Source organism: Pseudonaja textilis, chromosome 13 (genome assembly GCF_049901715.1).
Source record: "Pseudonaja textilis isolate UNSWEBS1 chromosome 13, rPseTex1.2, whole genome shotgun sequence".
Classification (NCBI taxonomy): Eukaryota; Metazoa; Chordata; class Lepidosauria; order Squamata; family Elapidae; genus Pseudonaja; species Pseudonaja textilis.
This window is the reverse complement of record NC_142002.1, coordinates 17,551,445-17,579,209: the sequence shown is the minus strand read 5'-3', so window position 1 is coordinate 17,579,209 and position 27,765 is coordinate 17,551,445. Positions and strand designations below refer to the sequence as shown.

The window sequence follows — 27,765 nt, the reverse complement described above, 5'->3', positions numbered from 1 at the left end:
TGAATTAATACTTATGACATTTTAATTTCATAATTGGTTTAGCATGTTAAAATGCTGGATTCTTTCATTTTTTGAAATCTGAAGAACTACTTTTTGTGCAGAAATGTACGGAATTCAATAATCCATAATCACATAAACACTAGTCAATTCAAACCATTTCCTCTTTATTAGGTCAACTTTACAATACATATCCAGGACTCAATAAAAGGAAGCAGTGATTTCAAATAAGTAATTATAATGTCTATAGCCAGGTAATTGTTGTACAGTCACAGAACCTTAACAGTATACTCATGGGAAGTCCATCTGGAAAAGAACAGATAGTTGGAATTAACTTGGACATATTCTTTTCAAGGTCTCTATCTCTTCACAAGCCTCTTGAGGAGGGAGTGGATAGAAAGGTTAAGAAAAGATGTTCCAACTTCAACCCTACCTGCAGATGAATACGTGGTTGCTGAGAGCAATTTAAGGAACTACTTGTAGCATTTAATTGCCACTTGTCTACCCTTCGGATGCTTTGTCTAACGCCCAGGTTGCTACTTGTATACAAAAGCACCTAATTTCTGTCGGGCTCCATGATCTTTTTACATTTAAAAAAAATAAATCTGAGAGAAATTGATGTAGAAAAGACAAGCAGAGATTGTAGGCAGGAGAGGGAAGGATGGAGGAAGAGAGATAGAAAGGGTGGCGTAGCATTCAAATTTACTGAGGCTTTGCAAATATGTAATCACCTTGACATCACAACCATTTTATGAATGGGGAAGCCCCAATCCATTTTGCGGGAGTGCCTTCAATGCATTCTCAAAACACCAAATGTACCCCACAAACAATAAGAGGTTAAGAGACCCCTGGTCTCCTCTTGTCCTGAAACATGGGACTTTTTCCTGCATTTCCATTACATGTGCTTCCAACTACACACGCGGTTTCCATAGTTTTCCTTTAGCATAAATTTGCTTGTGTTAATTTCTCTAATTTTGCTTTGTAGGCAAAATACTTTCACTAGTGTTCTCTCTTCCTCCCTCCTTCCCTCTCTGTGTATCAGGGAAAATAAATGGTTAATATGAGCAAATAGTGACTTAAGAAGTTAGCAGGAGTATATCTGAATACTATTTAGAAATACAGAGCCTAATTTATTTTTTGTATTTGAGGGATGTCTGCTGCATTTTAAACTAGTGGCCCCCCCCAAAAAAGTAAATTACAAGTAAAGTGAAGTACATGAGGTATCTTTTCATTTTTAATATACTTTAAAACTCACAGGTATTAGAGCCCAAGTATTCTACAGAAAATGGATTCCAATTATTTAGAACATATCACTTAGCCTACATTTTCTGCAAAGAGACAGCAATGTTTTTCTCTACCTTATCAAAATGGTAGACAAGTGTTATTTTCTACATTTTAGAAGCCTTTGTTAATTTTAAACACCAAACACAATATTGAAGAACATGCATACAAAGCAAAAATTAAAGATATGTTTTCTTACTGTTAAGTTTACACTTTGTCCATTTCAAGTTCTTCTGGAGTTGAAATGCCCAATTCATTCAAAGTTGGTCTAAGTTCCTGGATAACGTATGGATATATATCCCTGTATCTGCCTGATTTATACTAATTCAAAGAGAACACAAGACTTCAGAACTTGAAAAGTAGATTTGGCAAGACAAGCACACTTAAGCCCAGGGGCTGAACTTTTCTATGGCCCCGATTTTATCCAAGAAATATGCATAACTCACAAACAACAAACATTTGGATTGCTAGCAAGCTGCAATTATTGTCACTCATACGTGGTTTCCCTGAAGTCATTATTTCTGACCGCTGACCTTATTTCTGAAAAGTTCATGGCCAGAGAAGCTGTAACACTTAGGTGAAGCATAAGCTTGTTACAATCAGTGTCTTGAATTCCCTTTTAAATTGATATTATTTTTATAGATAACTCAAGGCAGTGAACATGCGTAATACGCCTTCCTCCTCTTCCCCAGAACAACAATCCTGGCCCAAGGTCACCTAGCTAGCTTTCATGCCTAAGGTGAGACTAGAACCCACCGTCTCCTGGTTTTTAGCCTGGTGCCTTAACTACTAGACCAAACTGGCTCTCTTGGCACTGGATGGGCGTTAATGAACTAGGAGGAGCAGTCTGCCCATGTAGAAGTAGACACTTTATCCCCTACCTATATTCTCTCTGAGATCAAGTCACTGAATATAAACCATCTGGCCTACTAGGCCACTGCTTCATGTCTGATTCTTCTGCCTCTCCCACTCAAGATCATTTCTGCCTGTGGTGAATGGTTCATTATAAGGGCCACTTTAAGCCCATGTAAGGATTGTGTGTGTGTGTGTATGTGGGAATCTCAGAAGTGTGTTAGTGAATGCCACTGAGGTGTATAAGGGAACAATTCACCACCATGCTTTATATTGCAAACAGAAGGATGCCTTCACTCACCTTTACCATTTCCAAGATGCGGATTGTGGTAGCAAAGTCATTTAGCCGCCTGCATGCCCTCAAAGCCGCATCAATAATTTTTGGTTCAGGAACCATGTCTGCATCAACCAAGGTGTTAATGCCTGTCAAAAGAAACGAGCGTAGAAGGAGAGCGCTGCATTTATTCTAGTCCTCCCCTTCTCGTGTTTGTGATGCATTTAACAAAATCATAACATAAAATTTAATTATTTTCTCCCTCTGTTTATTCTATCATCTCAGATTTTGCTCTGGAACATATAAGGTGTAGTAATTTTGCTTATATCCAGATACAAAATCTAAGACAAAATTTCAGGGTTAAAAGCTTAATTCTCTAACATTTACTTCAATCTCAAAGGCTAACACTGTTAACTGTAATGTATTATAGTTTTGCTGGACCAATCTAGCTGTTCAAAGTTGGGTGGGGGACGGGACTCAAGATCTTTGATTTTTACTCTGGGATCATTGTGTTTGCTCCAAGAAAGGGGCCTATATAATTCCTATTGGGTTGCACAAATCAATCAAATCTTTAGAAAATACAATTTCTCGAATGCCGCCCCCACTGATGCTTCCTGTGTGTGTTACCTTTCCTGAGTTCCCAGTCATCAATATCAGGTTTGTTGAAGAACATCACCCAACGAGCATCCAGTTCTTCATCTGTGATCTCTGGTTTGTGACCATAGCAACGCAGAGGTAGTGCTGGTTTTTGGAACAAAAATGGGAAGGAGCAGAAGACAAAGTGTGAAACATTCAAGGATGAAGCTATAACACTACAAGGAAAGGTAGTCCTGGAGTTATGACCATAATGAATCTGCCCATAATGTTAACACGACTGTAACAGTGATGGACATAAAATGGACATCGCTGGACATTGCAGACTTTGGAATTTTTCCACGGAGAGAATATTTATTTCAATGTTCTTAAATAATTCAACTCCGCAAAACAATTAAATACCATAGGCATAAAAGATACTGGGGACATTTAACACTGAATTACTCCAGTAGCTTAATCATTCAAGGCACAGGAAGAAAATACTAACACGAGAAGAGTCTCAGAGTCTGTATTATATTATTAATAATATAGGAGAAAATTATGTTCAAGTTTGTGGTCTTGATTCTGTGGAACACACGACCACTGGAGGCGAGACCTTCTTTCATCCTTTTGGCCTTCTGGAAGGATAGTAAAGCTTGGGTTTGCCCTCTGATTGGTGGCTCAAGGGGGGATGCTCACTGCTGGGGGTGGCCGATGGGTTAAGAAGACTATCCATCTCTTGGCTCTTGACTTCTGCATAGTTTTAATTTTTTAACTGCTTTTATTTATTTCTCTTTTTATGGTCTGTAAGCTACCCAAAGTAGCCTTATCAGGGAGATGGGTGGCATATAAATTTGATAAATGAGGAAGCTGGGAAATTATTTGATTTTTTGGAATTTCACTTCACTAATCTTAGTGTTGCAATCTTTTAAGAAGTAAATGAGCAAACCTTGTATAATATTGACTAATGCTAATACACTGAAGATGGTATTTAATTTTGTTATACGAGGTGCAATGACAATAAAGTAAACTAACCTAACCTAAATTAATTCTTATTTCCACGGTTATAAAAATGTCTGGTAACAAATTCTTATTAAAAGATGCATGCCTTCATAAGCACATATAAACTGTGCTAAACGATTGTAAAACCTTAAATAATTAACACGCAGTTTCATTTCTCTCATCTGCCCAATTCTACCAACACTGAGTAATTAAACTTTCAACATCTGTTAAGTAAATGGGCCTTTGGAGGTATTAAAATATTATCAATGTAATATAGCAACTGTGAAAATAATATCTTATGTGTCCTGATTATTTATTTAGCATATGCCAATGTGCCTTGATGCTAGGGAGGTAAAGAACTTTAAGGCTCAGCTGTGTGAAATAAAATCTTGCATGCAGCAAATAGGAGTGACATATTCTTGAGGCAGCCTCCAACACCTATTCCTACTCTGAAACAGGAAAAAGCTGAAAAGGATTCTAAAGTAACACAAGGCTGTGGACCTAAAGGTTCAAAGTCCATGAGGTGAGAGGAAGGCAGGGAGGCTATAACCAACAGGCTCTTCAACTAAAGCTTGTTGTTAATAAAAGGGAGAGTAAGACACAAAGGAATGTCTTTTCAACTTCCTTAAAGTTATTAAGCTTTTGTTGAGTTATACATAATTTCTGGGTGTAGCCTATTAAGAATAGAAGCTATACCTTGAATTTTAAACAATGTCATTTAATAGATATAAATCAGAACATATGTCACTGACAATCTCATTTAAGGAAAGTGAAAGGCACCGCATATGGTTTTCTTCAAACATGACACACAAATCCACCCAAGTGGATAAAGGGTCAACTGGCGCAGTCCTTTCTCTCTCCCCCCCCTCCAAATATCCCCATTATTTTGCCTTTTAACCCCAGAGTAAGCAAGGTTTCCTCTTGGGGGGAAGGGAAAGTGTGTGTGTGTGTGTGGGGGGGGGGGAATTCCACCTTAGATTAGATAAAGGGTCAACTGGGGCAGTCCTTTCCCCTCTTCCCTCCCCCGCCTCAAATAACCAACCCTTTTGCCTTTTAACCCTGAAGTGAGCCCCATGTCCTGGGGGGGGGAGAGAAGGGGAGGTGTTATCTGTGTGTAGAGAACGGGAGAAAATCCACCTTTGGGGGTAAAGGGTCAACTGGCACAGTTCTTCCCCAACCCCCCAAATATCCCCATCATTTTGCCTTTTAACCCCAGAGCAAGCAAGGTTTCCTCTTGGGGGGGAAGGGGATGCGTGGGGGGGGGGAATTCCACCTTAGATTAGATAAAGGGTCAACTGGGGCAGTCCTTTCCCCTCTTTCCTCCCCCGCCTCAAATAACCAACCCTTTTGCCTTTTAACCCTGAAGTGAGCCCCATGTCCTGGGGGAGAGAAGGAGAGGTGTTATCTGTGTGTAGAGAACGGGAGAAAATCCACCTTTGGGGGTAAAGGGTCAACTGGCACAGTTCTTTAACCCCCCCAAATATCCCCATCATTTTGCCTTTTAACCCCAGAGCAAGCAAGGTTTCCTCTTGGGGGAAGGGGATGCGTGGGGGGGAATTCACCTTAGATTAGATAAAGGGTCAACTGGGGCAGTCCTTTCCCCTCTTTCCTCCCCGCCTCAAATAACCAACCCTTTTGCCTTTTAACCCTGAAGTGAGCCCCATGTCCTGGGGGGGAGAGAAGGGGAGGTGTTATCTGTGTGTAAAGAAGGGGAAAAATCCACCTTTGAGGGGGTAAAGGGTCAACTGGCACAGTCCTTCCCCCTCCAAATATCCCCATCGTTTTGCCTTTTAACCCCAGAGCGAGCAAGGTTTCCTGAATAGATTAAGGGTCAACTGGCACAGTCCTTTCTCTCTCTCCCCCCCCCCCAAAATATCCCCATTATTTTGCCTTTTAACCCCAGAGCAAGCAAGGTTTCCTCTTGGGGGAAGGGGAAGCGTGTGGGGGGGAGGGGAATTCCATCTTAGAGTAGATAAAGGGTCAACTGGGGCAGTCCTTTCCCCCCTTCCCTCCCCCTCCTCAAATAACCAACCCTTTTGCCTTTTAACCCCGAAGTGAGCCCCGTGTCCTGGGGGGGGAGAGAAGGGGAGGTGTCATCTGTGTGTAGAGAACGGGAGAAAATCCACCTTTGGGGGGGTAAAGGGTCAACTGGCACAGTCCTTCCCCCTCCAAATATCCCCATCGTTTTGCCTTTTAACCCCAGAGTGAGCAAGGTTTCCTCTTGGGGAGGGGGAAGTGTGTGTGTGTATATGTGTGTGTGTGTGTGTGTGTATGGGGGTGGGGGGGAATTCCACCTTAGAGTAGATTAAGGGTCAACTGGGGCACCGTCCTTTCTCTCTCTCTCCCCCCCCCCCAAATATCCCCATTATTTTGCCTTTTAACCCCGAAGTGAGCCCCATTTCCTGGGGGGGGGGGAGAGAAGGGGAGGTGCTACCTGTGTGTAGAGAAGGGGAGAAAATCCACCTTTTGAGGGGATAAAGGGTCAGTGGGGGCAGAGTCCTCTCTCCCGCCTCCCACCACATAAAAAACACCGCCCCCCCCAACCCTTTTGGTCTTTTAAGCCCAGAGCGAGCCCGGTTTCCTCCTGGGGGGTGGGGTGGGTGGGGAGGGGCAGAAAAGAGAGCGACGGGCCTTCCGCCTTCAGGCCTCCCCGCCTTCTTTCTTCCTCTCTCTCTCTCTCTCTCTCAGTCAGGCCGCCGGTTCAATGTCACCTTCCCGCCCGGGATCCTGAGGACGGAAGCGGGGAGAACCTCCACCCCACCCCCACCCACCCCGCGCCTCCCCACTCGTGTGCGTGTCTGTGTGGAGAAATGAGGGGGCCGCCTTGCAGGGTGATCTCGTCCTCTCCTCCCCCCTCCCCCGCCGGCACCGACCCGTCAAATCTGACAGGAGACGCGTGAGGGGAGCGGGAGGTTGAATAGAGGTCGCAGGGGAGGATGGGAGTTGTAGTCCGCCACCCCCACCTCCCTTGTGGAGAAGAAGGGGGCCATTTCCCCCACCGTCAGGGGGCTCTGAGGCGTCTCACCTGCCGCAGCGGGCGTCCTCAGGGCCAGGCCGCGCAGGGCTGGAGCAGCGGCGCAGCTGCGGAGGAGCCGGGCGGCGGCCAGCATGGCTGAGGAGAATGGAAGAAGAAGAAGAAGAAGAAGAAAAGAAGAAGAAGAAAAAAGGAGGAGGACGGAAAAAAAAAAAAAAGGCGGACGCGAAGGAGACCGCGGGCGGTTTTTAAGCGCGCGACTGAGGCTGCTCGCTCGCCACGCGCTGCCTCCGCCCCTCCCCCCCGCCCCGGCGGCGTTCACCCTTCGGCGCGCGGAGGACAAAAAGGGGAGGAGCCGGGCTAGGGCGGCGCGCCGACGCCACGCCACGCGCCCTGACGCAACGCCACGCGCCCTGACGCAACGCGGGAGGGCGGGAAAAAAAAAGGTGGGGCCGGGCCGGGCCAGGCCAAGAACAGGCAAGGCCGCCTTCGCGGGGCTGGGGAAAAAAAAAAAAAAAGGAAGGGGCGTGTTTTCCCCCCTCCCTCTGCCGCGCGCCGTCAGCCAATCAGAGGAGGGCGAGGAGAATTCCAAAGAAGCTGAATTGGAAAAAAAAAAGGAAGAAAAAAGTGGAAGGTCGCAGGAATTGTTCAATTTTAATTCTAATTCAAAACCTAGAAAAGGGGGATGAGGAATAGATGAAGTTACGGTGGGGTTTTTATTTTTTTATTTAGTTTTTATTTTTTGCATGGCTTTGGCTGCCTGGCTATCTCCCTTTTTTGAGTTGTTTTTTTTTTGAGATTCTCGATTTTTGTTTGACAAATTCCATCAAATAAAGAAAGAAAGAAAGAAAGAAAGAAAGAAAGAAAGAAAGACAGAAAAATAGAATAGAATAGAAAATAGAATAGAATAGAAAATAGAATAGTATAGAAAATAGAATAGAATAGAAAATAGAATAGAATAGAATAGAATAGAAAATAGAATAGAATATGGAATAGAATATGGAATAGAATAGAATATAGAATAGAATAGGAACAGAACAGAACAGAACAGAATAGAATAGAATAGAATAGAATAGAATAGAATAGAATAGTATAGAATAGAATAGAATAGAATAGAATAGAAAATAGAATAAAATAGTATAGAATAGAATAGAATAGAATAGAATACTTTATTGGCCAAGTGTGATTGAACACACAAGAAATTTGTCTTGGTGCAAATGCTCTCAGTGTACATAAAAAAAAACAATACATTCGTTAAGAATCAAGAATCATCAGGTACAATACTTAATGATAGTCATAGAATAGAATAGAAGGATATAGGAATATAATTTAAATAGAATGGGATGGGATCGAATGGTATAGAGAATAGAATATGGAATAGAATAGAGTAGAACAGAACAGAACAGAATAGAATTCTTTATTGGCCAAGTGTGATTAGACTCACAAGGAATTTGTCTTGGTGCAAATGCTCTCAGTATTCATAAAAAGAAAAGATACATTCATCAGGAGTCAAGAATCATAAGGTGCAACATTTAATGACAGTCATAGGGTACAATTAGAATAGAATAGAATAGAATAGAATTCTTTATTGGCCAAGTGTGATTGGACACACAAGGAATTTGTCTTGGTGCAAATGCTCTCAGTGTACATAAAAGAAAAGATTGAAGAATCTTTGGATTGAAGATTGTCAAGGTTGAAGAATCATCGGGTACAACACTTAATGATAGTCATAGGGTACAATAAGCAATCAATCTACTGCTTTGCTGTGCCACCTTGTTGCTGGTGTAGACATTTCCGGAGATTTTCCTAAAGGTTTAAACATTTATGCTTGAGGGTTGCTGATTCCCCAGAGCTGGCCTGCCCTGCAATCGGGGCTGTTCCTCCTCACTCTTTCTTTCCAAGTCTACGCTGGCGTTTAAATAATCTCGATTGCATGCCTTCTTCAAGGCTGCCTCTCTACTTCTCAGCCTTGAGTCATAAATCATGTTTTGCAATGGTTGGCTTGGCGCGGCACATTAAAAATGCTCAGTTATAGTTTGCACCATCGCAGTTCTGTCAAGTCTGCAGAATAAACTAGATGGGAATCACAGTCAGGTGAGCTAATTCTACTTTATGGTAAAGCCACATCAACAGAATCTTGTGAGACAGACAATATAATTCTCCCCCTCCTCCTTTATGCTGGAGAAACTAGGGAAAGTCTCTTTGTAGTTTTAGGTAGAACAATTAGTGGAATAACTTGCCTCTGGAAGTTGTAAATAGCAATAGTACTTAGACTTATATACCGCTTCATAGTGCTCTACAATCCTTTCTAAGTGGTTTACAAAGTCAGCCTCTTGCCCTCAACAATTTTGGGTCCTCATTTTACCCACCTCGGAAGGATGGGAGGCTGAGTCAACCTTGAACCTAGTGAGAATCAAACTGCTGGCAGTGGGCAGAGTTAGCCTGCAGTCTCAATAGCACTTGGACTTATATACCGCTTCACAGGGCTTTTCAGCCCTCTCTAAGCAGATTACAGAGTCAGCCTCTTGCCCCCAACAATCTGGATCCTCGTTTTACCCACCCATCTCAGAAGGGTGGAGGGATAAGTCAACCCTGAGCCTGATGGGATTCGATCTGCCCAATTGCAGGCAGTTGACGGTCAGCAAAAGTAGCCTGCAGTACCGCATTCTGACCATTGCGCCACCAAATGCTCCAACATTGGAAGTTTTAAAGCAGAGATTGGATAACCATTTGTCTGAAATGGTATAGGATTTCCTGCCTAAGAAAGGGGTTGGACTAGAAGACCTCCAAGGTCCCTTCCAGCTTTCTGTTCTGTTCTGTTCTGCTCTGCTCTGCTCTGTTATTCTATTCTATTCTATTCTATTCTATTCTATTCTATTCTATTCTTCTATTCTATTCTATTCCATTCCATTTTATTCTACTCTGCTCCATTCCATTTCGCAGGGGGTTGGACTAGAAGACCTCCAAGGTCCCTTCCAACTCTTCTATTCTATTCTATCCTATTCCTATCCTATCCTATCCTATCCTATCCTATCCTATCCTATTCTATTCTATTCTATTCTATTCTATTCCATTCCATTCCATCCCTGAATTTTATTATATTCTATTCATTTATTCTATTCTATTTTAGTCTTCATCTATTCTATTCTATTCTTATTCCTCTATTCTATTCTATTCTATTCTATTCTATTCTGTTCTATTTTCTATTCTATTCTATTCTCTATTCCACTGTATTCTGAGTCTCAAGCAGTTTTATTGGGCTCAGGATGCCACCCGGCTCATTAAAAACTCCATCACAGGGTAAAATTCACCAGATGGTTCTGCCATAGGCCACCTTGGCATGATGGATGACTCTTCTGGTGCTCGGGGGGGTGAAACTTTTTATAGGTGCAAAAAGCTCTTAGTGCCTGTAACAATCTGACAGATGAGACACTGTGGAGAAACATCCTGGGGGATATATAACATTTAAAACATTGCTGGTAGAATTAATGTCAGCAATTCCTGCCCTCCGTTTCTCTACAGCAAAAAAACGACCAATCTGCTCCCAGTCTGCATCATGGGCCTGGTGCTTTCATCCGCAAGGCTGCCTGAAACAAAAACCAACTATTAATTAATTCATGCTAATTATGTTAAGTGGAATTAAATGCATCCATTTTGCTTCACATTTCCTTAAAAGAATGTTCCTAGAAATATCACAATCAAGATCAAGGGAGGTACTGATACCACTCTATAAAGCCTTAGTAAGACCGCACCTAGAGTACTGCATCCAGTTTTGGTCACCACACTATAAAAAAAGGGTTAAGACTCTAGAAAAAGTGCAGAGAAGAGCAACCAGGATGATTTGGGGGCTGGAAGCTAAAACATTTGATGAATGGTTTGCAGGAACTGGGCTTGGCTAGTCTAGTAAAGAGAAGGACCAGGGGAGAGATGATAGCGGTCTTCCAATATTTGAGGGGCTGCCACAGAGAGGAAAAGGGGGTCAAGTTGTTTTCTAAAGCACCCGAAGGCCAGTCAAGGAATAATGGATGGAAACTGAACAAGGAGAGATTCAACCTGGAAATAAGGAGAAACTTTCTGACAGTGAGAACCATCAACCCATGGAACAGAAGTTGCCCTCGGAAGTTGTGGGAGCTTCATCCCTGGAGGCTTTCAAGAAGAGATTGGACTGCCATCAGTCAGAAGTGGTGTAGGGTCTCCTGCCTGAGCAGGGGGTTGGACAAGATGACCTACAAGATCCCTTCCAACTCTGATTATCTGTTATCTGTTACCTCTTACGCTTCAGGCTGACGATCGGCCATCTAATTTCAACAGCATGATCAAAAGAGGTTTGTTTGGAAAGGAACTGTGGGAAGAAAAATATAGGCTATTGATCTATCAGATTCAACTTGGAAGGTAGCAGATACCAGAATAAAGAGACATGAACCAAATTTTTAGATAAGGTGATTTCAAAATGTACCAGAACTATTTGTAATCCTGCTGTGCTGTTGCTGTGAAATGGGATTTTGCAGAAAAATATAAAAAGAATGTCTTGGGGTGAGTTCAGGGCCACTGGCCATGGCTACTCCTTGCTGGAATCCGCCATGTCAGTGGACCTCATTGCAATGGGTTATTGATATAAGTGGCTTTGATATATTGATATAAGTGGTTATTGATATATATGGCTTTTCATGTTCCAAATTGCTCATGAAATAAACCTCTGATCTTAAAGTAAGATTTATTGCTTGTGATTTGTCTGTGTTCCTCTTTTATTGGGATATTTGTATAACAGAATTTAAAATAAATACTCAAGTCTACTGTTCTGTTAATATAAAGATTCTGTTAATGTAGCCTTATAATAAAGTAGAATTAACTGAACTGTTAGTGTTTCCATCTCATTTACCCCAGGGGACTGACCTCAGTCTTTTTCCAAAGAGAGGAATGCCAAGAAGGGCCTCTGATCTTCAAGTAACCTTGTTAACCACCGAAGATCTGGCAGTTGGGTTGTTACACCAAGTGACAGTTGAGGCATTGGGTTCTCAAGACTGAAGGATGGATGAAGTCTCTAAGCTTCAATTCCTGGCTTCTGTCAAGAACAAAGAATTGGGACCACACATTAAGTTGCAGTTTGAGAGAAATTGGACCATTCATGGGAACGCAGCAATTCTCGACTGACGATTTGCTTGACTCTGCCCTTTCTCCTACAGCTTCAATTTCATGTCATTTCCTTCCCTGAGGCCTATGACAGGACCATAGATCTTCTCACTGGAATTGGCCTGACTCTTATGCTGGGAGAGGTAGCTGGTTATTTCCTCATGTTGGGGAGGTCAAGAGAGTATTTGGGGGAAGCTGCTCCAGCCCTTTAAAATAGCCTTCTGCTTGAAGAGGGAACCAATCCTGGCTGGGTGGGATTCCAGTGTATATCTCCTTTGGGGAGTTATTTGTTGTAGTGTGATATATTTTATGGATAAGCTGCCATGGGTTTGAATAGAGATGGGATCAAATCATCTATCTATCTATCTATCTATCTATCTATCTATCTATCTATCCATCCATCATCCATCCTTCCATCCATCCATCCATCTATCTATCCACCCACCCATCCTTCCATCCATCCACCCACCCATCCATCCATCCATCCATCCATCCATCCATCCATCCATCCATCCATCCATCCATCCATCCATCCATCCATCCATCCATCCATCCATCCATCCATCCATCCATCCATCCATCCATCCATCCATCCATCCATCCATCTATCTATCTATCTATCTATCTATCTATCTATCTATCTATCTATCCCCTTGACAGTGAGAACAATTAATTAGTGGAACCACTTGCCTCCAGAAGTTGTGAATGCTCCAACACTGGAAGTTTTAAAGAAGAGATTGGACAACCAGTTGTCTGAAACGGTGTAGGGTTTCCTGCCTGAGCAAGGGGTTGGACTAGAAGACCTCCAAGGTCCCTTCCAACTCTGTTATCCTTTGATTCTGTGATTCCCAAGGTTTGTCTGCCTTGGTGGTTTGAGTGCCTCCACACCTTCCACAATTGATCCCAGTCTTGTCGGGAAGGAAGTGGGAGAAGAAAGGCAACAAAGAGGTGAAGGAGAACAACAGCGGAAAATTAATATTCCATCATACAGCAGGAAAATGAGCAAAACGAATTGATCTGTGTGGCAAAGAGATAAGCGTCCACCAATAGCTCCAAGGAAGCAGCTGTTTGCGGGGAGATAAGAAGGCGGACTAACAACAGATCCTATTAGGAGCTTCTCTGCCTCTCTCTCTCTCTCTCTCTCTCCCTCCCTCCCTCCCTCCCTCTCTCTCTCTCTCTCTCTCCTGTAGATTTTACAGCACATCCTGCCTCCCCCCTCCCCCGGCTGCATTAAAACAGGGAGATCAGGTATTTTCAAAGAAAGAGGCCCTTAAAAATAGGAGGCAGAGAGTGGGGTGGAACTCCAGAATGGCAAGGTCTTCTTTTCCCCTCTCCAAACGTCTCTAAGGTTTGTGCCATTTTTATATCCATATTTCTCATTTTTGGCAACCACCCAGCCGCCCTGGCATCCGATTCAAAGCCAACGTTGGCTTGATAAACAGAAAGATAACAGAGAAACCGGTTGGAGGTTTAGCGGAACCCTGACCGTGTCTGACAGCTTGTGGTAGCCAACGTGAGCTGACGGGAATGCAAAACGCTGTCTGTCAAAAGCCAAGGTAGATGCCCCTTTTTGCCAACCTTTTGTAGAAGGTCTTGGTCAATGGCACTGCCCTCCGGAGGCCTGAAGAGCAAGAGACAAGGAATAAGAATGTGGCTGCACAGAAAACGGATGCTTGGCCTGAAGAGCAGGCCCTCTTCATGTCTCAGATATTTTGTAAGCTTCCTGTCGGACAACAATGCCTCTGTCTTTGTGGTGTTGGTCAAGTGGTTATCCATAAGGTCAGGGTTTATCAACCTGGGCAACTTTAAGAGAGTTGGACTTCAACTCCCAGAATCCCCCAGTCTGCTTGTTTTCGTGCCTAAAGTGGGACTAGAACTCCCCATCTCCTGCTTTCTAGCCATAACCATTAAAGCATGCTGGCTTATGTGTTGTGTCTTACTCCCAAAAAGCACAGACTACAAAGCCAGCTGCTTAAACATCCGGGTTAACCCAGCGGTGGTCAAATCCAACCTTGGAGCGAGCTACCTCATAGGATGCTCTCCACGGTGCTGAAAACCAACTCGTTTTAATTACGGTATCCTTTTTTGCTGCGTAAATATTAATGCGTTGATTTTTATTTTAAAAAAACAACACAGGTATGTTGCCAGCCAACTTTCAAGCCGCTCACCCCCTTCCCTCAAAGTAGCCCTCAGCAATCAGGTGCAGGCAATTAAAGCACATTATAATCAAACATGATCACAGCCCATTGATCACCAAAACATTAAAATTCCAAACCACAATACTCACATCTGAGGCAATTACGGCTGAACTACATTTTATGGAAATGGAACAAATAAATTGGGCATTAAGGTTTCCTTCAAAGCCGGGTAATGATCAGGTCTGGGTAATTCTTATGTTCACGAAAACCCTCCATCCCTCCAATTCGAGCCCAGAAAAGTGTTCAAAAAAAGAATTGATGAGGACTTGTGTAAGACTGTTTACTCAGAGAGTGAATTTAGACTAACGGCAAAGGCACCAGGGTTGAAACCAGGAAACTGAGAGTTCTAGTCTGTCTTAGGACTAGAAAGTCAATGGGGTGACTTTGGACCAATCACCAGGAGACGGTGAGTTCTAGTCCTGCCTTAGGCATGAAAGCCAGCTGGGTTACTTTGGACCAATCACCAGGAGATGGTGAGTTCTAGTCCTGCCTTAGGCATGAAAGCCAGCTGGGTTACTTTGGACCAATCACCAGGAGACAGTGAGTTCTAGTCCTGTCTTAGGCATGGAAGCTGACTGGGTGACCTTGGGACAGTCACATTCCCTCTACCCAACCCTTCTCACTTTGTCACTGTGGGGAAAATAGGAGGAGGAAGGAACATTAGGTATGCTCACTGCCTTGAGTTATTTATCAAAAAGAAAGGTGGGGTTTAAATAATAAATAAGTAATTAAAAATGTCTGGATTCACATAACTATCTAAATCCAACTGTGGTCAGGATTATACCAAACCCTTCAGGGCTTAGTTTATTTCTTCTGTGATTTTACATAAGACTCTTGTGGTTTTATTCAACCAAGATCTGTAAAATAATCTACAGTTTTCTGTGTTTGTACCTCAGAATAAGCCAAAAGTCAACAAGTCTCATTATTTGTGCAGACCCAGCCCGTGTGTAGGAGTCTTTCAAAGGCTAGCCTCTTCCCTGGAGAGAGTGAATATTTATTCTCATTTCTGTAGTGGTGAACCCAGCATATTTTTTTTTATATCCCAACTGACACATTATTTGTCTCCAAGAATGATTGCTTTTGATGGATTTTTTTTTTCTCATCCACTTCTGAAATACCCGTGTAACCTTACAAAGTCTCTGGTATTGTGTCACTTTTATAATATTCGCTCAAGGCCTGGAAAGCTCTAAAAGCTTTTTAAACCAGAAACACTGTAAACACATCAGGAAGAAGAGAAACAATGAAAAAAAAAAGGACCTCGGAATAAGAAAAAGTCTAAGGAATAAAGCACAATCGTTTCTCTCCTCTGTTTAGGTTCAGGGCTCAAGGAGATAACCCTGGGCCTCTGCCCAATCCCAAGGATTATTTTGCTAAATGTAAATAGCAAAAATGCTAATAATACTGGCATGATTTTCTCCAAATAGCTCATCCCATTCCAAGATGTTTTGTGCGCCCACTTAATATTTTGTTTAAAGAAAAAAAAGAGAGAGAGAGAGAGAGAAATAGAAGAGATGGTTCAACCCATCAGCCCCCAAGTCATTCCCATGAATGATTTCACAATATCCACATCTTAAGCTCCTAAGGAAAGCAAAAACTTTGCAAATTCAGCCTCATGCCATTATTCATTTCGAGCATCTTAGCGGGAGCTCCTTTACCCCATGCAAAACTGAGTTGCAGTCCCACGATAAAACAAAGCCCGTAGACGCAGGAGATGCATCCTAGGAATAGCATGAAAGCTTCAAATATTTAATAGCTTCTGGATCCCTGGCTCGCATCTCTCTAATCTGAGGCCTCAGATGGCAGAAAAGAGCAAAATAGGTCCATCTGTCTCTTTCTGGACTTCACTCAAACGAAATCACTGGGCTGTAGCCTTGAAGCCGGCCATTAATAACCCCGACAGCTGGTAATGAAGGTGTGACTTAAACAGGACCTTCCTGACAACCCAAACATCTCAATGTAGACTTCTCAGCTCCCTATCACAGCAGGCTGAGGACTGGCCTTCAACTATGGGCTTTGGGAAGGTGGTTTGTGTTTGCGGTGTTTTGTTTTGTTGGCGCTTTTCATGTTGCCGTCAAGGAAACTACACAGAGGTATGCATGCTGTCCTTAGGAGGCATGTGTGATCAGACACGAAGAAATATTAGATCATCAGGGAAAATTAAAAGCAAGCCAGGAATGAAAAGAGAAAAGGTATAATCATAGACTGGTGGCCATATCTCCAGCTGCAAACCAGATACAAAAAAAAAAGATGTAGAAGAATTTGGAATTCATACTGAGCTACAACCGTTAGATAAAATTCTCATAGGCCCCGAGAAGCAATTTATAACAAGGATGTATAATTATCTATTAAAATTTGCTTTGGAAGAGGAAGTAGTAAAAGGTTGTATGATAGCATGGGCAAAAAATATATTGGATATAATATAGACTTAGCGGATTGGGAGGGAAATTTGGGAAGGTTTTCTGCCTCCGTTTTGGGGTCCGGTATTAAGTGATATCAAAGGACAATGGCTGGATATTATCAAAGCTGACCTCAGCCAGAGCACAGAACAATACAAAGAAGCCGTGGAAGAGGTGGAGAGACCTGGCCCGTAGAGTTGTCAAGAGTCGGACACGGCTGAATGGATAACATCATCCTCATTAAGTGACCTTCACTGAGCTCGGCCTGGACCTCCAACATCTCCAGAAGATTGACATCAGGGAAAGCTCTTCCCAAGGACAAACATACCATGACCATCAGTGGAAAGGTCTAATGACTTTGGAGACCAGAAACTAGAGAAGATGGAACTGCACAATGAAAAAAGCAGATGGGGAAATCCTCTCTGATTGTTTTTCCTACAGCTAAAATAATGATGTGTCATTTATCATCTTTTAGCCACCCCCCCCCCCAAACAAGGAAACAGCCCCCCAAAAGTTAACGTCGATAAGTGACATTCAACCATGGCTTGTTCAATAAAACTTTATCGAAGCCAAAACAACCGGCGGGGTGTGCAGAACAGTCCAAATCTGAACCCATGTTTTACAAACCAGGATTTACAGACCCTGCCGAGCCCAAACCAAAGAAAACACGGGCACTTCTCACAATGTGTGAATCTCCTCTTGCGTCAAACCAGGGTTTATTTTTTTCCTATTGAGAAACACCCTTAAAAAAACCCTTTAGAGAGCATTGTATTGGTGCACAATATGCTGTATATTGTATTGTGTCAAGTACAATGTAGTCATGCACCTTTCCACTGGAACAAAGAGTAACATATTTCCTAGGTATTCCGCAAAATGTTTTCCCCTCTTACAGCAATTAAAATGTACTCCTTCGCGTAAGCTCTTAGCAGATGTGCTACTTATGGCTCTTGAGCATTTGGTGCCTCCAGTGCCTCCTTATTTAGCCAGTCTGTCATTCCACTGGGGGCATCTACAAAAAAAAAAAACAGTCTCTTTTCCCTTTCCCCTTCCATTCTGCCCTCCATCTCAATTCGATCTCACCTCCAAGGGTCACCTAAATTTGCCTTTCTTCCCCATCCAAATCAAAGTGGCGAAACTCCCAGGCATTTCTCAATCACTCACACCACCAAGTCAACACCAGGGGAAAAACATCCCAGTTGAATCAAGCCATGTTTTCCTTGTACCCATGCTGGAACAGGGGGTTGGGCTGGAAGACCTCCAAGGTACCTTCCAGTTCCATTATTCCATCTGCAAGTCCGGGGCGAGCACAAGTGACATCCACTCTACTGCAAGCCTGCAAAGCGTCTCTAAATGCAAATGGCAAACTCAACCAGTCTTCCCGAATTATAGTTTGGATTATTATTATTTTTCCCTCACGTTTCCCCCCCACCCTGAAGGCTGAAGGGACACACGAAGTGCACCACCGTGTACAAAACCCACAAGTCATGAACCCTCCCCGAGTTCTTGGTTTGGGGGGCTGTAGGGTTGGGCTAGTCCTCTTCTTGGGGCGCAAGCAACCTTCTCTTAGTTGCCTTGGGGGAGATGCTACGCTCAGCCCAGAGGCTAGCCGGAGGGCTGGGGGCTTGGTAGCCCATTTGGTTGGGGTCTACCAAGTCCTTGGACAAGAGGATGCAGACGGAGGGCACGTTTTTGTGGACGGTGAGGTGTTCCGGAGGCCCTTCCGACCGGGGTCCTTGGTTCTCCCACACTTCCACCAAGGTCCGGTACTGGAGCTTGGTGACCTGGTGGAGGCCTCCCAGCCTCCTCTTCATGATCTCCACGCAGGTGATGGTTTTGGTGACGGCCCGACCGCAGCCACTGAAGACGATCTGGCGGATCTCTTCCTTCTCCATCCTGGCCATGGCGAAGCCCATCAAGTTCCGGATTTTGCTGCCTTCTTTCACCTTCATCTCCACCACGTGGGGCTGCAGGTCCGGGAAAGGCGAAGGGCCGCCTTGCTCGGAGGTCTTCACCTTCCTGAAGTTCTCCATCCTGGACTGGACGGCCGGGGGTTCAACGGGGAGGAAGGCAGCGGCGGCGGCGGCGGCGGCCTCGGCGGCTCCAGAACTCATCCCCTCGGTCGTCTGAACCGCCTCGGTCAGGGTCGAGGTGCGTCCCGGGTCGAGGTCTCCCAGCTGCATCTCCGACTCCGCTTGAAGACCCAACCCGCCCAAGACTTGGGCGGGTGCGGGGACTGGAGGGCGAGACTCACCGGGAAGCGTCCCGAAGCTCTGGAAACCTCCGGGGAAGGCGGCTGGGGAGCCCGACTTGCCGCCCGATGCGTCTCGCCGGACGGTTGCGCCTTCCGCAGCCTCCTCGCCTGCATCCTGGACCGACTTGGGTGCCTCGAACCGTCCGTCCCCCGTTCTCCCCCACCGCCGACGATGGGAAGAAGCAGGGATCGCGGCTTCAAGGCGAGGAGAGCGCGCGGGTTCGGAGCCGGTCCGCCGCCACTTCCAGCGTCCCGGCTCAGCTTTTCCTGGTTGGGGGTTGGGGGTGGGTGGGTGGGAGAGCCTGTCCCACCGCCCGTCCGACTTCTCTGCCGCCGTCGAGGCGCGGCTGAACGCCAGGATGGAGGTCCTGGTCAGATCTTCCTTCCTTCCCTCCCTTCCTTCCTTCTTTCTTCCTTTTCCCCTCCCTCCCTCCCTTCCTTCCTTTCCTTTCCTTCCTTCCTCTCCTTCCTTCTTCTCCTTCCTTCCTCCCTCCCTCCCTTCCTTCCTTCCTTCCTTCTTTCTTCCTTCCTTCCTCCCTCCTTCCTTCCTTCCTCTCCTTCCTTCTTCTCCTTCCTCCCTCCCTCCCTCCCTCCCCTTCCTTCCTTCCTTCCTTCCTTCCTTCCTTCCTCTCCTTCCCTCTTTCCTTCCTTCCTTCTTCCTTTCTCCTCCCTCCCTTCCCTCCCTTCCTTCTTTCCTTCCTCTCCTTCCTTCCTTCTCCTTCCTTCCTCCCTCCCTCCCTCCCCTTCCTTCCTTCCTTCCTTCCTTCCTCTCCTTCCTTCCTTCCTTCCTCTCCTCTCCTTCCTTCTTCCTTTCTCCCTCCCTCCCCTTCCTCTCCTTCCTTCCTTTCCTTCCTCCCTCTCCTTCCTTCCTTCTTCCTTTCTCCCTCCCTCTCCTTCCTCTCCTTCCTTCCTTCCTTCCTTCCTTCCTTCCTTCCTTCTTCCTTTCTCCCTCCTCCCCTTCCTCTCCTTCCTTCCTTTCCTTCCTCCTCTCCTTCCTTCTTCTTCCTTTCTCCCTCCCTCTTCCTTCTCCTTCCTCTCCTCCTTCTTTCCTTCCTCTCCTTCCTTCCTCCTCTCCTCTCCTCTCCTCTCCTCTCCTCCCTCCTCTCCTTTCCTTCCCTTCCGCGACGCCCGGTGCCCTGCAAGAGTCACGGCGCGCTCTCGGCGCTTCGCTCGGCGGCGCCCGAGTCTTTTCCAGGGCTCAAGGACGAGCGCTGGGGGGGCGTCGGGAGGGCGGGCTGTGCGCAAGTGGGAATCGCCGGTGTCAGCAAAGTGCAGGCGGCCGCGGTCCCTGCCTCGGAGTCGTCTCCGCCGCGCTCTCCCCGCCTCTCCCGGGAGAGAGCCCTCCGCCTGGGTGGGGGGGGGGAGCACTCCAGAAAGGCACCCTTCCAACCGGCGGACGGCCCCGCAGGGTAGGACGAGAGCCCGGTGCGGAGGGGCGGGGTGGCTGGGTGATGGTCTACCAAGCTGGAAGGCTGGGAGCGTTTGGTTATTTGGGGAGAGGGGCTATGGGGGGTGGGGGGGCTTGGCGAGTGTGTGTGTGTCTAGCCTTGGGGACCCCGCCCACCCGCGCTTTGGAGCCCTTCCCTCCCAGTCTAGCCAGTCCGGTCTTCTGCCTTTAGTAGGGTTGGAGGTGGGACTTCTGTCTTGGTGGCTCTCTCCAAGTCTTTGGTTCCCTGAAGGAGGAAGACCTTCGCACCTACTGAGGTCAACGGACAGAACATTACCCTTCCTATGTTCCTCCTCCTCCTCCTCCTCCTCCTCCTCACCTTCACCTCCTCCTCCTTCTCCACCGCTCCTTCCGCTTTTTCACCACCATCTGCCTCCTTTTTCACTCTTTCTCCTTCCCCTTCTCCCCGTCTTCTTCTCCTTCTCCATTTCCCTCTCCTCCTCCTCCTCCCTCTCCCTCTCCCCTCCTCCTCCTCCTCCTTCAACATCTCCATGGCTGCCTCCTCTTCTCCTCCTCTTCTCCTCCTCCATCCCCCTCTCCATCTCCTCCTCCTTCTCTTCTCCTCCTCCATCTCCATCTCCTCCTCCTCCTCTTCCTCCTCCTCCTCTTCTCCTCCTCCTTCTCCTCCTCCTCCTCCTCTTCTCCATCTCCATTTCCTCTCTCCTCCTCCTCCCTCCCCTCTCCCCCCTCCTCCTCTTCTCCTCCCTCCTCCTCCTCCATCCCCCTCTCTATCTCCTCCTCCTCTTCTCCTCCTCCTCTTCTCCTCCTCCTTCTTCTTCATCATCATCTCCATCTCCTCCTCCTCTTCTCCTCCTCCATCTCCATCTCCTCCTCTTCTTCTTCCTCCTCTTCTCCTCCTCCTTCTCCTTCTCTTCTCCTCTTCTCCATCTCCATTTCCCTCTCCTCCTCCTACCTCTCCCTCTCTCCCTCCTCCTCCTTCTTCATCATCTCCATCACCCTCCTCTCCTCCTCCTCCCTCCTCCTCCTCCTCCTCCTCCTCCTCCTCCTCCTCCTCCTCCTCCTCCTCCTCCTCCTCCTCCTCCTCTTCTTTTTCTTCCTCCTCCTTCTCCTTCTTCTTCTCCATCTCTCCACAAACCTCACTCCCTTCCAGCCCCGATGACGTTCCCTAGCTGGGTCATGAAATGCCCGCAAGAAAACAACCCAGCTGAGAAGGAACCAAGAACCCCATTCTCCTTTTACTCCTCCCCCCCCACACCCCTGCAAACCCCATTCCCTTCCAACCCTGATGAGGTTACCTAGTTGGGTCATGAAATGTTTGCAAGAAAGCAACCCAGCTCAGAAAGCATCCTTTCCCATCCTGAGCTACAAATATTTTCCCTTCTACTGGAAACTCGGATAGGGAGGCCAAATAAGTAATAGGGAGGTTCCAGATATACGTTTGGTCAAAGGTACCTTCTCCTTGGGCAACGGAGAGATTTGTCCAAGGTTATCCTGGTTGTTCCTATCCCAGAAGAAAGGAAACAAAATTCATTCCTGTGACTAAATTTATCTAAGGTTTCTTGATGGACTTGCTGCACTCCAGGCTAGGAAGAAGAAGAAGAAAAACAGTTGAAAGTTGGATAAACTCTGCAGGATTATTGATTTGCAATTGAGATATCAGCTGCACTGGAGTCCTCAGGGCTGTTTTTATGCCTCTTGGAGATTGTAAATCTCTCCCCTTTGGACTGTCAAGTCGCTGGATGGAATTGGGGCATTTTCAGATAAGCATCAAAGCCACCCAATGCTCTCTCCTTCATCTCTGCAACGTGGTTTGGTTTTAACTGTTGGGTTAGCCATTTGTCTGAGTTTTCAGCCAGTGGGCCTTGCAAGCTGTTGTTTTGTGGTTTGTGTTGAACCTAAGCAGTTCTGATTTATTCAGTAAGTTGTAGTTAACCACAACTAATGGAGGAGAGAACCAGCCTAAAACGAAGGAGGCATTTCCTGGCAGTCAGAACAACCAGTGTAATGACTTGTCTCCAGAAGTTGTGAGTTTTTAAAGAACAGATTGGGCAGCCATTTGTCTGAAATGGTACAGGGTCTCCTGCTTGAGTGGAGGGTTCGACTAGAGGATCTCCAAGGTTCCCGTCCTGTTATCCTGTTATCCTGTCTTCCTCCCTCCCTCCTTTCTCCATCACTGGAGGTTTTTAAGAAGAGACTGGATAACCATTTGTCTGGAATGCAGTAGGCCAGGCTCTCCTGCTTGGGTGGGGGGTTGGACTAGAACAGGGGTCACCAACCTTTTGGACCTCATCATTTTAAATCCCGCGGACCAGAGGCCCTGGGAAAATCCCCATAAAAGTCTTCAGGAAAATTCCCCACCCCATTTTTCCAACCAATCGATCATTCTTTATTTTGGATTGCAAGACAGCTCCAGCTCCGTTCTCAGGGGGAGAGAGAGAGAGAGAGAGAGAGAGAGAGAGAGAGAGAGAGAGAGAGAGAGAGAGAGAGAGAGAGAGAGAGAGGCTCTGCAAGGAAAACAGCAGAAGCCGCAGAACCACTCTCCCCCAAACCCACCAGGAATGAGTCCCTGTGAGACTTGTCACACTGGTGCAGCCTCTTGGAGCAGGAGGCTTCTGCAGGGTCCCAAGGGTTGGAGGTGGGACTTCTGTCTTGGTGGCTCTCTCCAAGTCTTTGGTTCCCTGAAGGAGGAAGACCTTCGCACCTACTGAGGTCAACGGACAGAACATTACCCTTCCTATGTTCCTCCTCCTCCTCCTCCTCCTCCCCTCCCTCACCTTTACCTCCTCCTCCTTCTCCACCGCTCCTTCCGCTTTTTCACCACCATCTGCCTCCTTTTTCACTCTTTCTCCTTCCCCTTCTCCCCGTCTTCTTCTCCTTCTCCATTTCCCCTCTCCTCCTCCTCCTCTCCCTCTCCCTCTCCCCTCCTCCTCCTCCTCCTTCAACATCTCCATGGCTGCCTCCTCTTCTCCTCCTCTTCTCCTCCTCCATCCCCCTCTCCATCTCCTCCTCCTTATCTTCTCCTCCTCCATCTCATCTCCTTCCTCTCCTCCTCTTCTTCCTTCCTCCTCCTCCTCTCCTCTCCTCCTCCTTCTCCCTCCTCTCCTCTCCTCCTCTTCTTCTCTCTTCTCATCTTCTCCCCTCTCCTCCTCCCCTCCTCCCTCCCCCTCTCCCCTCCTCCTCTTCTCCTCCTTCTTCATCATCTCCATGGCCTCCTCCTCTTCTCCTCCTCCATCCTCCTCTCTATCTCCTCCTCCTCTCCTCCTCCTTCTCTTCTCCTCCTCCTTCTCCTTCTCCTCTCCTCTTCTCCATCTCCATTTCCCTCTCCTCCTCCTACCTCTCCCTCTCCCTCTCCCCCCTCCTCACCTCCTTCTTCATCACATCTCCATCACCTCCTCCTCCTCCCTCCTCCTCCTCCTCTCCTCCTCTTCTTTCTTCCTCCTCCTTCTCCTTCTCTTCTTCTTCTCCATCTCTCCACAAACCTCACTCCCTTCCAGCCCGATGACGTTCCCTAGCTGGGTCATAAAATGCCTGCAAGAAAACAACCCAGCTGAGAAGGAACCAAGAACCCCATTCTCCTTTTACTCCTCCTCCCCCCCACTCTGCAAACCCCATTCCCTTCCAGCCCTGATGAAGTTACCTAGTTGGGTCATGAAATGTTTGCAAGAAAGCAACCCATCTCAGAAACCATCCTTTCCATCCTGAGCTACAAATATTTCCCCTTCTACTGGAAACTTGGATAGGAGGCCAAATAAGTAATAGGGAGGTTCCAGATATACGTTTGGTCAAAGGTACCTTCTCCTTGGGCAACGGAGAGATTTGTCCAGGTTATCCTGGTTGTTCCTATCCCAGAAGAAAGGAAACAAAATTCATTCCTGTGACTAAATTTATCTAAGGTTTCTTGATGGACTTGCTGCACTCCAGGCTAGGAAGAAGAAGAAGAAAAACAGTTGAAAGTTGGATAAACCCTGCAGGATTATTGATTTGCAATTGAGATATCAGCTGCACTGGAGTCCTCAGGGCTGTTTTTATGCCTCTTGGAGATTGTAAATCTCTCCCCTTTGGACTGTCAAGTCGCTGGATGGAAATTGGGGCATTTTCAGATAAGCATCAAAGCCACCCAATGCTCTCTCCTTCATCTCTGCAAACCAGTGGTTTGGTTTTAACTGTTGGGTTAGCCATTTGTCTGAGTTTTCAGCCAGTGGGCCTTGCAAGCTGTTGTTTTGTGGTTTGTGTTGAACCTAAGCAGTTCTGATTTATTCAGTAAGTTGTAGTTAACCACAACTAATGGAGGAGAGAACCAGCCTAAAACGAAGGAGGCATTTCCTGGCAGTCAGAACAACCAGTGTAATGACTTGTCTCCAGAAGTTGTGAGTTTTTAAAGAACAGATTGGGCAGCCATTTGTCTGAAATGGTACAAGGTCTCCTGCTTGAGTGGAGGGTTGGACTAGAGGATCTCCAAGGTTCCCGTCCTGTTATCCTGTTATCCTGTCTTCCTCCCTCCCTCCTTTCTCCATCACTGGAGGTTTTTAAGAAGAGACTGGATAACCATTTGCCTGGAATGCAGTAGGCCAGGCTCTCCTGCTTGGGCGGGGGGGTTGGACTGGAACAGGGGTCACCAATCTTTTGGACCTCATAATTTTAAATCCCGCGGACCAGAGGCCCTGGGAAAATCCCCCAAAAAGTCTGCAGGAAAATTCCCCACCCCATTTTTCCAACCAATCGATCATTCTTTATTTGGGATTGCAAGACAGCTCCAGCTCCATTCTCAGGGGGAGAGAGAGAGAGAGAGAGAGAGAGAGACTTTTGGCTTCATGCAAGGAAAACAGCAGAAGCCGCAGAAGTCTTTCTTTCTCTCCCCCAAACTCCACCAGGAATGAGTCTTTGTGAGACTTGTCACACTGGTGCAGCCTCTTGGAGCAGGAGGCCTTGCAGGGTCCCAAAGACTCATTTCTGGAGGAGTTTGGGGGAGAGAAAGAAAGACTTTGGCTGCTTTCCTTGCGTGCAGCCAAAAGCAGAAGGAGAAAGAAGCAGAAAGAAGCAGCCCGGTGGCCAAGCGAGGTGTGTGGGATGAGTGGGTCAAGTTCCCCCCCTTCGCCCCTTTCCCCCCTCCCCTCACTACCTCATGTTGTGCACAATGCAAGCAACACAAGCCTTGTGTTCCCACGGGCCATGTGGGTGGGGCAGCCTTGCATTCCCACGCAGCCTGGATTAATTGCTTTGGGGGGGACAATTCTCTGTGGACCACCCAAATTTTCTCATGGACCACCAGTAATCCCCGCCCCAGTGGTTGGTGACCACTGGACTAGATGTCCTCTAAGGTCCCTTCCGTCTCTGTTATTCTGTTATCCACGGCCTTCTCTGATCCAATACTTGGGAGATATGCCGGATCCCAATTCCCGATGTATATGTATAGCAAGCACAACTGTGGGCTGAAGACGGATTTTTTTTAATGCAAGGCATTGGCAATCCAAGTAAATAAAAATGACTTATTTGTTTGATAAAACATGACAATTACATAGCAGGCTTGACCTATATTTCAGTTAGCAGCTCAGTCTCTGGCTTCATAGGATCCCTTTGAATTGCTGTTTACTAAACATCCCCAATCGGTCTCTATGTATGTGCACATTCTAAGCTATTTGTTTGGGGTACTGCTAAATTTTGCTACTGCTACTAATGCCACCACTAATCCCCATTTTTAAGACTCATCAATACCATCATCTTGTACAGTTGCTGGCAAATTGTCTCACCTTCTCAGTTGCTAAACTGAGCTGAGTTTATGCACAGCCAGTGCATTCTTCCTTAAAGATGCTCCTTCACTCCGTGTTTAGATAATGAGCAAAGAGAAGCTGTAAATATATATATATATATATATATATATATATATATATATATATATATATATATATATATATATATATATATATATATATATATATATATATATATATTATATATATATATTATATATTATATATTACATTTATGTTTGATGCTTCTTGATTGCACTCTCCTTTTAATTGTTATTGTGCATGCCAGCCACCCGGCAATCCCTTCTTGTGAAAGGACAGCTCTCTAAATTTGCTAAATAAATAATTATGCAGGGCTCACATAAAAGGAAGATCGTGAACTCATGATTACACCAGAAACAAATTCAATGGCTTATTGATACGCCACGATCAAGGAAGGAAGGAAGAAAGGAAAGAGAGCATGAAGCTGTCAGCTTAAATAAGAAATGTAAAGTGGTTTTCCATCAGTGCCACCGATGGAAATAAATTGCTAGATGGGTGAGAGCAAAAAGGAATTTATAAAGCAATTGCTTTTGAAAGAAGAAGCAATATCCAAGTTATTCCTCTTAAAAGACAGGCATGTCAATGGCCAAGGCTGACTTTGTATCTCCCGTAGTTGAAAAGAATTCTTAGTTGTTGGAAATGTGCATGCTTTGAGTTGTAAACACAACTGTGCAAAATGCTGAAGAGCAAAAGGTTTTGGGGGGCAGACGAACCCACCCTGCTGTACGTCTCAAGGACAAACGTAACAAGCTCTTATAAAACTCTTGGAATATTGCATCCATGTGATGACCCCGTAATCTCTCAAAATAACCCCAAACCCCAAACATATATTAAAGTCCGGTAAAGCCTTCAACTTAACTTCACTGTTTTATTAGGCACAGTTTAAAGTCACAAAAGTAAATAATGAGGCAAACAGAAAACCAAAACAAACCACATTGATGAGAGTCCTGAAGCAAGCCAAGATAGCTAATTATAAACTCCAGGAAAAAAACCGAGACAAGTCCATGGGAAGAATGCCAGCAAGGATAAACTTCTTTCAAGGTAAACACTAATTGACTTCAGCAATTCTAACTGTGCAGTTGCAAACTTATATACATAGCTCCCACCTGCAAGCCACAAGGAAAATCATGGTAATCTCCTCTTGAGTAGACCTGGATTTTCCCTGATCCTCTCCTCCCTGCATGCCCTAGGATGGAGAGGGGATGGGCCTGGGTCCTCCTCTGACTGCTCAGCCGGCCTCTGCCCTTCCCCAGCCTCCTCCACCGCCTCTGGAGTCACACTTCCCCTCCCTGTTGGCTGTTCCTCCTCTTCCTCAGAGTCAGTCTCCACCAGGGGCATGACAATCCGGTTTTGGCCATCATGATATGAAACAAAGAGATGTTGAGACTCTAGAAAGAGAAGAGCAAAAATTGTGGGATTGGAGGCTAAAAGGTATGAAGGACGGTTGCTGGAATTGGATATGTCTAGTTTAATGAAAAGAAGGACTAGGGGAGACATGATAGCAGCCTTCCAATATCTGAGGGGCTGCCCCAAAGAACCATGGAAGGTCGAAATGAACGATGATGTTATCCAATTGGGTAATGAAATGTTTGCAAATTCAGACAGCACCAAAGTCTTCAAAGAAAAGAGAATAATTTTTG

General features: G+C 45.8%; 2 protein-coding genes across 3 annotated transcripts; both read right to left on the bottom strand.

Moving 5' to 3' along the window:
* Positions 1-143: 143 nt before the first annotated feature.
* Positions 144-7,258, bottom strand: COX5A (cytochrome c oxidase subunit 5A). Of its 2 annotated transcripts, none has more exons than XM_087941524.1 (5): positions 7,005-7,258; positions 3,032-3,145; positions 2,432-2,553; positions 1,478-1,599; positions 144-303 (listed from the first exon to the last, which is right to left on the bottom strand). In XM_087941524.1, the coding sequence occupies exons 1-4, from the start codon at positions 7,087-7,089 to the stop codon at positions 1,486-1,488; spliced, it is 435 nt and encodes a 144-aa protein (XP_087797650.1). In that variant the 5' UTR covers positions 7,090-7,258; the 3' UTR covers positions 144-303; positions 1,478-1,485. The 2 variants fall into 2 exon arrangements, with proteins under 2 accessions (XP_087797650.1, XP_087797649.1); XM_087941523.1 differs by lacking the exon at positions 7,005-7,258 and adding an exon at positions 6,414-6,700.
* A 10,761-nt stretch (positions 7,259-18,019) lies between these two features.
* Positions 18,020-19,327, bottom strand: RPP25 (ribonuclease P/MRP subunit p25). Its single transcript, XM_026709898.2, has one exon. It carries the CDS (start codon positions 18,855-18,857, stop codon positions 18,207-18,209), a length of 651 nt encoding a protein of 216 aa, XP_026565683.2. The 5' UTR covers positions 18,858-19,327; the 3' UTR covers positions 18,020-18,206.
* Positions 19,328-27,765: the final 8,438 nt, after the last annotated feature.